At 47.1% G+C, this 15,963-nt stretch overlaps 1 protein-coding gene across 1 annotated transcript; it reads right to left on the reverse strand.

The window, feature by feature from the left end:
- Window positions 1-8,829: 8,829 nt before the first annotated feature.
- On the reverse strand, window positions 8,830-11,418 carry LOC127675817 (testis-expressed protein 13B-like). The gene is made up of 2 exons (XM_052171942.1): window positions 10,966-11,418; window positions 8,830-8,937 (listed from the first exon to the last, which is right to left on the reverse strand). Exons 1-2 carry the CDS (start codon window positions 11,416-11,418, stop codon window positions 8,830-8,832), a joined length of 561 nt encoding a protein of 186 aa, XP_052027902.1.
- Window positions 11,419-15,963: the final 4,545 nt, after the last annotated feature.

Here is a 15,963-nt window from a genome sequence, read left to right on the forward strand (position 1 = left end):
GTTGGGAAGGCAAGGGATGATTGAATCAATAGATAGTACAGTTCGAGGATAATATCATCGGTTTTAAACAGTAATTAATCAATCTAGATAGACATTTAAACAGTAATTAATCAATCTAGATAGATGTCTTCTTCACTATCACTTAATTTCCCCCCAGGTTCAACAGCCATTTGGCTTTGGCAAGAGACTTCATCTGTAGCTGAAAGTTCCCAAGGCTGTCCTCTGTGGATTTCAGTGCCTGTCTCTGGATCTCAGCGTGTGGTGTGGTGTGTTTCAGGAGTCAGATGAGGTGTCTGGAGAAAGACAGCTCTGTTGTCTCATGTAGGTCCCAGGAGGTGGTGCCATCTCTGCTGGATCTGTGGCAGCAGGCACGGTGTGGGGATAAACTTGTAGAGTAATGACTACAGAGGAGCAGAACCCCAGCAGGGGGATGTCTGCAGAGCGTGGACAGTGAGTGTTGAGCCTGTAATAGTCCTGGAAGGCATCTTCAAGTCTGCTTTGGATGGGTGAGGAAGAAAATAGTATGTTAATTGTGTATCTGGGATCTATAGTAACAGATTGTCTGTAAAAGAAAACTGGCTGTTTATCAGCATAGTTAATTCCACCTGTGAAAGCATATTAGATGGCCTTTGGACCTTCAAGGAAATTTTAAAGAAGTTGAAAATTTTGGACCTATATCACGAATGCTAGGGAGAAAAATAAGCATTTAAATAAGGAAGCGAGAAAATCTTGGGTTGAAAAGTACAATTTAGGTATTTCTGTAGGGGCAGCGAGCTAGCAAAACATCAGGGGCAGCTTTCCCAGTCTTCGGTGGACGGGGGAGGGGCCTGCCTGTTTTGCCACGAGGTAGCACACGGGTCTCCTTCGTCCCCTCCCCCTCTTCATTTTTCTTGGAAAGCAGGAGGTGAAAAGGCTTTTCTAGTCAAAGCCGTGACACTTGTGCCTGTAGGCAGAGTGAGAAAGCAGCGAGTTTAGGGCATCTGAAGGCTGTTGGATGGGAGGTTTTGCTGTGGGGCTTAGGGAGGGATACAGAGAGAGCGGGTGACCAACCAACCACCTACCTCCATTGGGTCGCAGGACTATAAAGCAGCAAGCAAGGTGGGGAAGGGCAGAGGAGTTTGGGAACCTTTGTGCTGTAGTGGGCAACTGAGGGAGGGGGAAGAAGCTGGCCAGAAACATGGGGGAGAGAGAGAGAGAGAGAGAGAGAGAGAGAGAGAGAGAGAGAGAGAGATCAGAGGAAGACCTAGCTTTTGAACTAAGTCATACAGCTTGAAGTGTGTCTGTCTGTTACAGCTGAGGGTCTGTGTTGTGGTAGGTAGCACAACAACAACCGCGGGTGGGGGTGGGGAGAGAGGGAAGGCATGTTGGGTGGGTTTGTGTGCGTGGGCGGGTGAGTCCCACATTGTGGGTGCCAGATGTACCTGTGGAAGAAGCCCTGTCAGGCAGGGGAGTCCTTGGTCCGGTCTGGCGGGCTGGAGACGCTGAGAGGCCTGTTCCATTGCTCCAATATGGAGGGTTTAGATAAGAATAGACAGCTCATGATTTTAAAGCTTTATTATAGAGAAATAAAGTGAGAGAGGGGAGATAGAGAGGTAAAAGCCGGCCATGACCACGTGGAAAAGAGGGGAAAGAGAATAAAGAGAAAGAAGAGAAAAGGAGAGAGAAGAAAAGAGGACAAGAGAGAAAGACAAGAGGGAGGGCAAGGGAGGGAAGAGGGGCCACGCTGCCCCTTTTATAGTGGGCCTGCTACCTGGTTGTGGGGCAAGGCAAACCTAGTTATAGCCAGGAGACTATTGGGGTGGAGTCCAGCCAGAACACTAGGGGCCTGGGGCGTGGCCCTATGTGACTGATGGCCACAGGGTTATGTCCAAAACTTCCCCATCTCCTCAGAGAAGCCCCTCCCTCCTTGGGTACCACCCTGCCCTGGGACATCTAGTACCAGCAAGAGTAGGCGCATTCTCTCTTGCGGAGGCCCAACCAGGCAGTCCAGTTAGGAGAAGGGGATCCAGTGGCAGGCAGCCTCTGCTCCAACTGTTAGGGACCCAAATGAAGACTGTCATTTTTTCAATTGAGGTTTCTTCCTCAATTGACTTTAGCTTGTGTTAATGTAAAACCTGCTGTAACAACTGAGAGGAGACTACACTATACAGGTTTTGCATCCATTTGTAGCAATTATCTGGCTGCTGTGCAAGGGGCACTTCTCATTAAGCCTCTTTCCTCATTTAGGTGCTCGATCCGGACTAAAAGCCAATGGGGTAATAGTTCCCCGCCTCCTCGGCCCCACTATATATATTGGAGTTTTGGATTTTTTTTTTTTTTTTTTTTTTTTTTTTTTTTTTTTTAGACAGGGTTTCTCTGTGCAGCCCTGGGTGTCCTGGAACTCACTCTGTAGACCAGGCTGGCCTCCCACAGTGCTGGGATTACAGGCGTGCGCCACTACCACCCGGCTAATATTTTTAACATCAATAGAAGACTGATAAATTTGCAATTTAGCATGGGGCCTTTCAGTAACCTGTGAAGGGTTATGACCTGCAGGTGTCCCATCAGGGAAGCAGCTTGGGAGGTTTCTAAAACTGAAGACCTCCGTCCTCTATAGTGCAGGCGCAGGAGGAGTTAGTTCCCTCTTTTTTTTTTTTTTTATACCCACCTCCCTCCTTTTATACCCACCTTTGTGGGGGAATTGCTGGTTAGGCTGTAAGGACACTGAATTTTTGTCTTTCATATTTTTTTTTCTTGAGGGACTCCAGCTGGATGCAAACCTATCTACATTTGCCTCCGTGACTCAGAGAGATCCCTTTGTTAGCCTCCTCTCAGCCCAAATCTGTGTTCGATTGTTTTAGCACCTTATAAATCTAGTTCACAGGCAAGTCTAAGTCATTTGGCTCTATTAAGTGTTTCTCCTACTTTACAGTGATTATGTCCTACTATAGGACTTACCAGAGCCACCAAAGCCTCAGCCCAGTCTCAAGGTCTCTTCTGAACAACCTCTTCCTCAGTGTTTGGTCCAGTGAACTGCGTATCAAACACTACTTAGCTTTTGAGTGGTCACGATTGTCTTCCTTTTTTTCCCTATTTACTGTCCAATACTTTTTATTGGTTCAGGTTTTGGAACCTTAGGAAGGGCTCTTTAGCTCACACAGGACTTAAAAACTATTTCATGTACTTGCATGTCTAGCTCATCCTCTCTTATACAAGACATTTCCACTGAGTAGCCATCTCAGTCACATATGTATGCATCATCCATAAAACCTATGTGGTAACCTGTTGAAACGTATCCCTTACATGTTACTCTCACAGACCGCCAAATGTACATATGATGGCATATGCCTGGCCTGGAATCTTACCTAGCACTGAGGAAACACAAAAAGGAGGATCCCTGGAGCTCTCTGGCCAGTCAGTCTTGCTAAATTGGTGAGATCCAGGGCAGTGAGAAAACTTGTCTTAAAAGTAAGGCCTGTGGGGCTGGACAAATAGATGCTCAGCAAATGAGAGCACTTGCTGTTCTTCTTGAGAGCCTAGATTTAATTCCCAGCACCTACATGGAAGCTCACAAAGCTCTATGACTCCAGTCCCAGGACCACCTTCTGGTCATTTCAGACACTGTACACACATGGTACACAGATGTACACATCCATGCATGCAAAATAAACATAAATAAATCTTAAAAATAATACGGTGTAGGGAGACATGCCAGCTACCATACAGCACATGAAAGACACCCAGAGATATGCTAGCCATCACACGGCAGTATGTAGGCTGTGCCACCACAATGAGCAAGTAGGTGTTAGAGAGTTGGGAGAGAAAGAGAAGAGGAACTGGGAACACAAGGGTGCTGAGGAGGAACCTGATGCTGAGTTCCCTGTGCTGCTACCTGAGGCCACGGCCCACATGAACACAGGTCCTGGCCTGGGTCATGCCTCTAAAGCAGCAGGGGTCTGTGTCGACATCCATGTCCCATGTTTCCACCAAAGGCCTTATGGATGTCCCTGGTCTGGGCTCCTTCTCCCAGCTGAAGCACTTGGGAGAGGCAGCCCTGCCCTTGCCTGGCAGTGAGGGAGAGGAGGCTGGCCCCACCCTTTCATTGGCCATGCACTAGCATGGGCACAACCCACTCCTTGCCTATGTAGTTTGGGAGAGCTGGCCCCAAGGGCCTGATAGTGGGACAGCTGGCCCTGCTCCTCACGGCCTATATCTCTTGGGAGGACAGGCCCTATACCTCACCTGGGCAGCACACAGTAGAGTTGGCCAAGGTGGCATGGGTGCTGGTGAGTGGCTTGTGGTGGTGAGAGCAGGAGAGCTGGTCCTTCCCCTCTCAGGGCAGTGCTGAAGAGCTGTCTGAGGTGTGGTGTGTGGGTGAGGGAGAGCCAGACCCACCTGTCACAAGCAACAGAGATGGCTCTAGTAGCGCAGGCGCAGGAGAGCTTGCAGGAGAAACAATCTAGCCAACACCCAGGCCCAGATCTAGGGCCCTGAGTTGGCTCCAACATCTACCCTGTCTATGAATTGCTGGAGCACACGAAGGGGCCAGTCCTGCAGAACCAAAGCTGCAGGATCTCCACAACACAAGGCCACAACTCATTGCAATGACTCAGTGCAATGACCATTTGCAAGGAAAGCTACTTTGGTATACTGTGAGACGCACTGTGAGATGCACTGTGAGCCGCACTGTGAGCAGCATTGTGAAGCTGCACTGTGAGATGCACTGTGAGACCCACTGTGAGCCACACTGTGAGCCGCACTGTGAGATGCACTGTAAGATGCACTGTGAGCCGCACTGTGGGATGCACTGTAAGATGCACTGTAAGATGCACTGTGAACTGCACTGTGAGCTGCACTGTGAGCTGCACTGTGAGCCGCACTGTGAGCCTCACTGTGAGCCGCACTGTGAGATACACTGTAAGATGCACTGTGAGCTGCACTGTGGGACGCAATGTGAGATGTACTGTAAGATGCACTGTAAGATGCACTGTGAGACGCACTGTGAGATGCACTGTGAGACGCACTGTGAGATGCACTGTGAGACGCACTGTGAGATGCACTGTAAGATGCACTGTGAACCGCACTGTAAGATGCACTGTGAGACATACTGTGAGATGCACCATGAGACACACTGTGAGACGCACTGTGAGACACACTGTGAGACGCAGTGTGATACTATGCAGCTTCCACTGTGAGATTTTTGTCCTTTTGTTTTGGGGAGGAGGAGGTTGCAAGGATAGAGGGAGGAAAATGTGGGATGGGAGATGAATGGGATCGGAGTGTATGATGTGATAATCACAAAAAAATCAATAGAAAGGTCAAAGATAAGGTGGAGAGCAGCAGAGGAACACACTTAGTTTTGATCTTTGGTATCCACCTGCATGGGTATTTTTGTGCATGTATACCTCCTAACTGGGAGTCTGTGTACACATAGATACATGTGAACACATATACCACATATGAAAATATGTGGTATATGTGTTCACGTGTATATACACATATATACTACATATGAAAATGTTAAAACATGTTATATATAGTAAAGGTTTTGGGGAAGCCACTTGCTCTCCCAGTATAGTGACTACAATGCTTCTCATGGCATTAGTAAGTGCTCACCTAGGCCTCTGACCTTGAAGTCAGACCTGGTTAACCTCGCTTGACCAAATTATTTTAACCTTCTTGTCTTTATGTGCAAAATGGGGTGAATTTTAAGAGGTAAATTAATACTTTTGTGGCATAAAGAAAAGCTTCCAACACGAAGCCTCTCAAATTACGTTTGTGTTTTCATCTCCTTTAGATCCTTCAAATTGCAGTTTGTCAGTGTGTCAGCTACACCTGTTCTGTCAAGCACTGTGTACTTCAAACTGCAAAATCACTAACTTGAAATACATTGAAGTTTGCTTTAAACTCTTAAGGTATTAAAGATAAAGCCAGGGTTATCAGATGTTGGGTTGTGTTGGCCCCTATCTGCTCTGCCACCTGCTCGGGGAGGTGGAACTTGGGAGTTTGACTGCACGCATCCTGTGCATCCTCTGGGGCTCCACCAGGTCTCCCCGGGGCCTCGGAGGGGTGGGTATTGGGCTGTAGGGGAAGCCTAGAGGTACCACTCCGGGGTGGGAAAGTGCAGTCAGAGAATGTGGGAAACCAGAGGTGGCTGGGCGAGGACAAGGGTGTGTCCCCAAGCCTTGGAGGAGGTGTGGAGGGGGTGGGCATGGGCTTATCAGGCTCTTGGACATCCAGGTATCACTAGGAGTTTCAGAAAAGCTGAGAATGGAGTCAGGGCCCATGGGCTGGGTCTAGCCACAAGCCTGCCTCCTTGTCAGTAGGTGCCCAGAAGACAGCATCAGATCCCATTACAGATGGTTGTGAGCCACCATGTGGTTGCTGGGAATTGAACTCAGGATCCATGGAAGAACAGGCAGTGCTCTTAACCACTGAGCCATCTCTCCAGCCCCTTGCCTTTTCTCCTTTAATATGTGTTCTTCCTGCTAAAATGAGAGTGGTACGTTTTTAAGTTTTGTGTTCCGTACCCTTGGGTCCCAGAAGAGCAATCCATTTTTACCAGGCTCCTACTGTCTAAGTTTATTTTCATCTTGGTCCTACTTTACTCCCTGGAACTTGATGATCCTTTTCTTTCCGTCCATGTCCTATTCTTAAATTCATAAATACTTTCACTGCCCGGGACTCCTGACCTCACTCATTTGCAGGTGCACTGCCAACACACACACACACTCGCTCAGCTGCCAACTCCTGGAATGTCACCTCTTTGCCACATATCAGTGTCTGTTGTCCTTTTCTTCTATCTTTGAGGAAGAAATAGCCTTTTCTTTTCTTTTCTTTTTTTTTTTTTTAGACAGGGTTTCTCTGTGTAGCCCTGGCTGTCCTGGAACTCGCTCTGTAGACCAGGCTGGCAGAGAACTCAGAAATCTGCCTGTCTCTGCCTCCCAAGTGCTGGGATTAAAGGTATGCGCCACCACTGCCCGGCCCAGATATAGCCTTTTCAAACTGAAGTGGGTAAATAACTTTTATTTTTGTGAACACCTTATTACTTTTAAAACACAGAAGTACATAAAGAAAAACCTTTTATTCAAACTTTGCTGTATTCTATTCTATACTCCCATACTACACTGCCTTCTGTTCCCTACCTATTTGCTAAAATGTCTTTTCCATATCGTTTCAATGCTTACAGAAATACAGATTTTATAGACATAAATTCATAACATATTTACATATATCATACATATGCATACCTAAGCGTTTTAAGTGCTTTTCTCTTACACAAAACAAAATGGTCCCTTTCATAGTGTTGTTTTCCTTCTAATATCATTGGCTATTCTTCCCATACATTCCATAAGACCATCTTTTCTCTTTTTCTTCCATTTAAAGCTTTCCCTGTGTATCTCCTTTACTGGCTCAAGCTTTTACTAACGAGTCTTCAGGAGCTTTCCTGCAGGCTTTTTATCTTTAGGAAAGTACTCCAAAAGTACCTAACCTTAACTTTTACTGCCTTTATCAGAGTTTACACGCTTGCTAAAAATTTTGTCCAATATACTGTGCCAAGCATGTGGCTGACAAAATGATTTTCTTAGCCATGGCTCTCACTTTACTCCTTCCTGTCGCAGCCTATAGTCCTTGTAAACTAGTGGTTCTCAACCTGGACTTTGTAACCCCTTTGGAGGTCAAACAACCCTTCCATGGGGTCACCTAAGATCTTTGGAAGTCACAGGCATTTACATTATGATTCGTCATAGTAGGATATGAAGTACCAATGAAAATAATTTCATGGTTGGGGTTCACCACCTTAAAAGGCACTGTATTACACTGTTGAAACATTAAAGGTTGAAACAACTGTTGTAGAGGGTAGAGGTTCCCCTCATTCCTCAGGCCTGGCTGTTTTGTTTCTACTCTGCCACCACCCTGAATTTTCTTGAATATCCAAAGTAAACACAGTCCCAGTGAACCATTTTTTAGCTAGCTTCAGCCTCTGTGACCTTGCCTGTTGAGTCTACTTTTTGGCACTGCTAAGCCCTTCAACTTCCCTCAGTTGTTCCCAACTCTGGTTGGTTTTGCCCTCTAGTGGACATGTGGCAGTATGCAGCAACAGTTTTGATTGTCACAACTGAAGGGTTAGGGAGTGGGTCACACAGACATACATACTGCGGGGAAAGGTTAGGAATCTGCTGAACTCCCTATACATAGGACCTCCTACCCCACAGCAAACAACTTTCCAAATCCAGGTATCAACTGCAATGAGGTTAGGAAACCCTGTAGTAGAGGGAGAAGAACAAGCCCAAAGAGTGTTCAAAAAAATTGCAGGATAGGGATCTGGCCTGCAATCTTGGAGGGAACTATATCCTCACCAATAACAGACAACCCAAAGTCACATATTTGATGCTACAGGTGTCCCATGGCCACAACAGCTTCATATTCTCCAGGTCCATAGTCTCTGGGAGATAGTCAGGTCTCTTCTAGCTGTGTTTCAGTCCAGTCCAGATACAGTCTTTCTCTTTCCTTCTACCTGAGGACTAAAATACATATAGCCATAAAGGGAGAGAAACAGTCTGATCCCCCTACCCTTTGCCCCCTCCACTCCCACCTTCCCCCACCACTCCCCTCCCAGTGAGATAGAACTCTGTTGCACTTTACTTTCTGAACACACCGAGAGCTTTTGAAATCCACATTCTCCCCATTTATCACGATGCCAAGTTGGAAGAGAGAATGCCACCAGCTAGCACTATGCTTTTGGCCCCTGTGGACTGGTAAACCCTTGGCACTCTCAGTAGTTGACTCACCTTGCAGCAGTTGCTGTATGTTTCCTGTTCAGATCTGTCTGGCTCTGCCCACTGGGGACTAGGGAAGATTTCTGTTAAAAGGCTGTATAATCGTAGAGATCCTCGCTTGTATCTGGTGCTGGCATCCTCTGTAGTCTCTCAGAACTCTCATACTGGTGGCAAATCTCTGCCATGTTAATTTGAATTGATCATAAACCTGAGGGTAATCTATCCCAGGTCTCATTTGATGGTTTAAATGACATTTCTTGTGATATTACTCTGCCAGAACATGAGCCTCCTATCCAGTTCATTCCTGGGAACAATCACCCCAGGCTTGAGCTATTTCTGGCAATAGAATTCCTGCAGGAATATCCATTTTATTCATGGGGCCTTGCTATAAAGGAGTCACCATTTGCTATCTGCTTGTTCAACCCCCCTATCAATTCCAACACTTAGGAAGTGCAGGCAGGAGGATCTGGAGTCAGCTACATAATGAGTTTGGGACCAATCTGGGCCACATGAGCCCTTGTTTTTTTTGTTTTTGTTTTTTTTATATAAAGATTTAAAAGAAAAGTTAGCTAATATGAGAATGATCTAGTTGCTCAGAATACTACTTGTAAAATCACAGAGAAGTGACCTAGGTAAAAATGGAACTCTATGTAACACAACTGCAGAGACATAAAAAGTAGCTGAGTTCTCTGCAGCCAGTTGTTCAACTCCTTTGTGTCTCTTTATATTTATCAGCAATCTGGAGTCTCCTACTAGTATCAGTCTAAAAATGTCTGCAAAGCAGCAGATTCTGTTCCCTTAGCCAGGGTCAGGAATGGGCTGTGCCTCCCTTCTCACTGGCTATGGCGCTGGACCCAACTTCCAGCGATCCACTGACTCTACCTAACTACTCTATTGGACAGCTGATTCTGTTTCGATCCTCCAGCCTGAACATTTTTGACTCAGAATGGGTTGAATAACTACTATAGCTCTATGTTAAAAGCCAGGGTATGTGGAAGGGGTGGGGTATTGCATATTTAGCTGTACCAGGAAGGGACATACATATGCACAACTGAACACACACACACTCACTCACTAAAGCAGTTCAAGGGTATCGAATGCAAACAATCTGGAATACGAAAGAAATCAAAACTTGCCTCCTGCACCTTCTGTACCCACCCAATCCCACCCCTCCCATTCCCATGAAGCCCCCCTCCCCTTTCCTTTTCCTACCTCTGAAAACTGACTTCCCCTTTGTGAGATTTCCATTCTGTATCCCATGTTATTATTATTTTTTTTTAAACTCACTAAGGGTTTGGCAGCCAGCCTTGCCTCCCACATCGGAAGCAAGCATCCTTCCTTGAAAAATTCATAGATTTACACCAAGGGCAATCCCAATCCCCAGGGGTACAAAATGCTGTTTTTCTCTGCTGCTGGGGTCCACTATCATAGCTGTCTTTAGGGGGATCTTGGAGGTACACTGTCGGGCCCTCAGTTTCGGACATATTCATATCAGTGGCCATGAAGTAGGGAGGCATCTGAGGTTCTGTGACTGTGCTTGGTGGTGGAGATGGAGTGGGTGTGACAGGGAAGGGACTTTCATATGAATATGTAAATGAGACAGGGAGTTGGATAGTAACTGGTTGTGGAGAGGCTGTGGACCTGAAACCCAAGTGCATGGAGGTAGGACTTGTGGGTATTCCCATAGGTTTGCCTTCCCCCTCCTCCTGCCCCTCTACGCCCAGGGGATAAGTTTTCCACTGCATAGCTCCAAGATGCTCAGGGATGCTTCCTTCCAGCACCAATGTGGATGCCCTAGAGGCAGCCATGGCTACAGCCCCTTCCATCTCCTCTGGTTTACACTGTGCTGCATGACTAGCTGTCACCTCTTGTTTCTCTCCTGCATTTTGTATATCTAGCCCTGCCTGTGCCCCTCCGGCGGCAGCAGCAGCCGCTGCAGCCGCTGCCGCTGCAGCCGCAACAGCGGGAGGAACAGGAACAGCAGGAACAGCAGAAACAGCAGGAACAGGAACAGGAACAGGAACAGCAGCAGCAGCAACAGGTACACCAGTCATGATTGGCATCTGTGCAACTGGAACAGCCCTCAGCTCCTGGAGGGGGAAGTGAACAGAATTGAAACACATTCCTGGAATGGGGGGGCAGGGGGTGGGGGGTAGGGGTGTGGAAAGGGGTGGGGAGACGACTCGGGCTTTGTAGGTCATCTTACTGCATGAAGTAGCTTCAGTCTCATCAGGTCTCGCTCTCTCTGCACCTCTGCGAGTTTGGTGTGAGCCAACTGCAGCTGGTAGGCCGCCTCCTTGCGTTCCATCTCTTGCTGGTCCGTGAGCTTCTTGAGGTCCATCGCCAGGGCGTGCGCCGCCGACCGGTGCAGGCTGGCGAAGTCATGCAGCCACTGCACCCGGCGCCCCTGCAACTGACTCTGGCGGAAGGCGAAGCGCACGCCCAAGGCCAGGCTGCTCCAGGCACAGGCTTCCTGAACAGCCCGGGGCATCTCGCTGCTGTCCAGGATGGCTTTGAGCTTGTCCTCCACCTCCTCCCAGGACAGGGACAGGTTGTCCAGGTAGAACTCGGGGCCCTTGGCGTGCCTGGCCATCTGCTCGTTGATGAACATGAGCACGCTGGCATGCCGGAACCCACTGGTGGTGTCGTCGGGATTCATGACTTCCGGACGCCTCGGACGGATGGCCCTGGGAAGAAGAGAACCTGGCGAGGGTCCTCCTTAGCACCCGAACGGGACCCAGGCCTCCCCTCAGGTCCTTAGCCCGGCCTCCCCCTGCCACCTGCCAGCCACTTCGATCGATGAATCCTCGGAAGGCTTTCCGGCTCCCCAGGGCGCGCCCCGGACCCCCCAACGCCCCCCTAAACCAAACCAGGCCTCACGTCTCCGAGAGCTAGTGGCCGGAGAAAGTATAACCCGAACATACCTGTCAGAAGACCCGGTCAGGCCAACCAAGGGCGACAGGCGACAGAGACACAGAATGCCGAGCACCTCTCTCCGAAGCCTCTCACAGGAGACTGGACCCGTGAAGAAAGAAGCGCGAAGCCAAGTCTCACCAAGTCTCGTTGAACTTCTCGCGAGGTTTGCGCTTGGACTAGTCCAACTTCCTGGAAGTGGAGGGTGGGTGAGAGGATGGTGCGGGGGTGTGGGGAGTGACACCTAATTACCTGAAAAACCTAGAAACAATGATTTGTTGGGAGGATTGAAATCCATTGAAGATAGAAAGGAACAGGAGTGAAACAAACAAACAAACTCTTAAAAAAAAACCCTAATAATCTAACTACGTTTCAAAAGTCGTACCCCCGAAGCATAATGGTTTGTCCCGTGCTGTAAACGGCAGTTGTATGGATGGAACGTTCAAGAACTCAAACGACAACCTCACGGGGTTTTCTGGCACTGCCCACGAACGACAGCCTCACGGGTTTTCTGGCACTGCCCACGGAAGGGGGCGTAGTCTCGGGCTAACACCATCAGCCGTAGTCCACCATAGTAGTTTGTGCTCGTTTCTTTACCCCTAACAAAGCACCTCCAACCGCCACAGTGTCTCAAGCACCATCTCCATGTGGCAGTTAATATTCAGGGCCCTTTCATCTCTCCCATTCATTACTAAAGCTCTCCGAGATTAGGCAGCTAGCAATCGTGCTCCGACTTCTTATATGTCTGTTAAAACGTTCACTTTATTGAGAACGGACAGAGGATTCCACAGTTAAGAACACTGGTTGTTCTCGCAGAGGTGCCGACTTCAATTCCTAGTACTCATCTGGTGTTTACAATCATCTAACTATGCAGCCCCATGGGATCCCATGTCCTCTTGTGATATATAGACGTACATGCAGACAAAATACGTATAAACCGATAGAAAGACAGGCAGACAGACAGACAGGTCGATCAGAGAAATGTTATTTTGGAGCGGTGGACTCAAAGGGGAGGTGAGGGGAAAGTGAATTAAAAGTTATCTCTCTGGTTTCATTTGTTATAACTACATATGCATGTATTATTAAAAACCTCTAACTTTAGTCAAGCACAGTGGCGTACACCTTTAATCCTAGCACTCGGGAGGCAGAGGCAGGTGGATCTTTGGGTTCGAAGCTATCTAGTCTACAGAAGAAGTTTTAGCATACCCGGTCTATGTAGAGGAACCCTGCCTTTTTGTTGTTGTTCTTATTCAATTTTCTGTTTTATTTAAGAAAATAGACCGGGTAATTCAAACAGTGAATACAAATTTACTTACCCAACATCTCTGGAAACTGTAAAACCTAACAGCAAGGCTCTATTATCTGATGAGGATTTTTTTTTTTAAATTTACTTCCTGATCGCTTCCTCTTGTCCCGATCATCTTCTCCCACAATCCCTCCACCTTCCCCTTCCCCTTCTCCTATGGGAGGGTGGAACCCCCTGGGTATCCGTGACCCCCCCTCAAGTCTCTGTGAGGCTAGGCATTTCTTCTCCCACAGAGGCCAGACAAGGCAACAGAACTAGAAGAACACATCCCACAGGTAGGCAACAGCTTTTGTGATAGCCAGCCCCTGACCCAGTTATTCTGGACCCACATGAAGACCAAGCTTTATATCCTTTACATTGGGGTGGAGGAGCTAGGCAGTGAGAAACTGTGTCTTAACAACAATAAAACAAAGAAAAATCTGGAATATCATATATTTTAGTAGTAATTTTCTTTGAGCAGTAGGAATATCAGGTGGTGTGTGTGTGTGTGTGTGTGACAGAGAGAGAGAAAGAGAGAGAGAGAGAGAGAGAGAGAGAGAGAGAGAGAGAGAGAGAGAGAGAGAGAGAGGAGAGAGAGAGAGAGAGAGAGATGGAGATACAGAGAAAGAAAGAGAGAGGGTGTGTCTTACTATGTAGCCCTGGCTGGCCTAAAATTCTCTATATAGACTAAAATTCTCTATTTAGACCAGTGTATTAGTCAGGGTGTCTATTCCTGCACAAACATCGTGACCAAGAAGCAAGTTGGGGGGGGGGGAAGGATTTATTCAGCTTATAGTTCCATGTTGCAGTTCATCTCTAAAGAAAGTCAGGACTAGAACTCAAGCAGGTCAGGAAGCAGGAGCTGATGCAGAGGCCATGGAGGGATGTTTCTTACTGGCTTGCTTCCCCTGGCTTGCTCAGCCTGCTCTCTTATAGAACCCAAGAATAACAGCCCAGGAGTGGTACCACCCACAAGGGGCCCTCACCACTTGATCACTAATTGAGAAAATGCCTTACAGATGGATCTCATGGAGGCATTTCCCCAACTGAAGCTCCTTTCTCTGTGATAACTCCAGCCTGTGTCAACTTGACGCACAAAACTAGCCACTACAATTGACCCCTTGTCAACTTGACACACAAACATACCACTATTAAGCCTCAACCCTTACTTTTTTATTTATACCCAAGATCTAAATAACTTTAAAAGTCCCACAGTCTTTACATAAAAGTTCAATCACTTTAAAATGTCCAATATCTTTTAAAGTCTCTTAACTGTGGGCTCCACTAAAATACTTTCTTCCTTCAAGAGGGAAACATATCAGGGCACAGTCACAACCAAAGCAAATCTCAAACTCCAATGGTTCAATGTCTGGGATCCAACTCAAGATCTTCCGGGTTCCTCCAAGGGCTTGGGTCACTTCTCCAGCTCTGTCCTTTGTGCACACAGCTTGTCTTCTAGGCTCCAGCTGCCTGTACTCCACTGCTGCTGCTGTTCTTGGTGGTCATCTCATGGCACTGGCATCTCCAACACGCTGCTATCTTCCACTGTAACTAGGCTTCACCAATAGCCTCTCATAGGCTCTCTTCATGGTGACAAGCCTCTGCTTCTATGCATGACCCCTTCAAGTCCTGGGCCATCAATTGCAACTGAGGCTGCACCTTCACCAATGGCCTTCTGTGGCCTCTCACTGTGCCAAGAGCCTCAGCTGCTCTTCATGACCCCTTCATGCCTTCAAAACCAGTACCATCTGGGTGACTCTTACAAGGTACCAAGTCCTGCTACAGCACGAGGTACAGCCTTGGCTATCTCTGAAACACAGCCTCTGTGCTCTCAGAAAACACTTCCCAGAAGATTTCACCTCTGTAATGCTGGTTTCTTTCTTTCTTTCTTTTTTTTTTAATATTTTTATTTTCTATATTCTTTGTTTACATTCCAAATTATTTCCCCTTTCCTGGATCCCCCCTCCCCATATGTCCCATAAACCTTCTTCTCTCCATCCATTCTCCAATCACCTCCCTCCTTTTTTTCTCTGTCCTTATATTCCCCTCCAATGCTAGATCGATCCTTTCCAGGATCAGGACCCTCTCCATACTTCTTCATGGGAGTCATTTGTTATGCGATTTGTGCCTTGGGTATTCAGGGCTTCTGGGCTAATTAACATCCACTTATCAGAGATTGCATTCCATGTGTATTCTTTTGTGATTGGGTTACCTCACTTAGGATGATATTTTCCAGATCAAACCATTTGCCTAAAAATTTTGTGAATTCATTGTTTGTAATTGCTGAGTAGTATTCCATTGTGTAAATATACCACATTTTCTGTATCCATTCCTCCTTTGAGGGGCATCTGGGTTCTTTCCAGCTTATGGCTATTATAAATAAGGCTGCTATGAACATAATGGAGCATGTATCTTTATTGCATGCCGGGGAATCCTTTGGGTATATGCCCAGGAGGTCACTGCTAATTTCTTAGCTCCAGCTAACCAGCATCAATAGTCCCAGTAACACAAAGGTTCGCTTTAGTAGTTCTGGTATCTTGTTAATCACAACTGATTCTTCAGCCCCAACTAACCAAAACCACAGAATCTTCACAATCAAAACATGACCCTGATAAGAGTCTTTAATCTTCCCTCTGAAATTTCACAAGCCAGGCCTCCATCTTATGCACTGTTCTCAACATTATCTTCCAAGCTCCTACACAACATCCCACAGAGCTCTTAACAGTGAATGGACCATCTAGCCCAAACTTCCAAAGTTCTTCCACAGTCCTCCCCAAAATATGGTCAGGTTGTCACAGGAATACCCCACTACTCTGGTACCAATTTGTCTTAGTCAGGGTGTCTATTCCTGCACAAACATCATGACCAAGAAGGAAGTTGGAGAGGAAAGGGTTTATTCAGCTTACACTTCTGCATTGCAGTTCATCACTAAAGGAAGTCAGGACTGGAACTCAAGCAGGTCAGGAAGCAGGAGCTGATGCAGAGGCCATAGAGGGACGTTTCTTA

The sequence above is a fragment of the Apodemus sylvaticus genome, chromosome X (genome assembly GCF_947179515.1).
Source record: "Apodemus sylvaticus chromosome X, mApoSyl1.1, whole genome shotgun sequence".
In the NCBI taxonomy this organism is placed as follows: Eukaryota; Metazoa; Chordata; class Mammalia; order Rodentia; family Muridae; genus Apodemus; species Apodemus sylvaticus.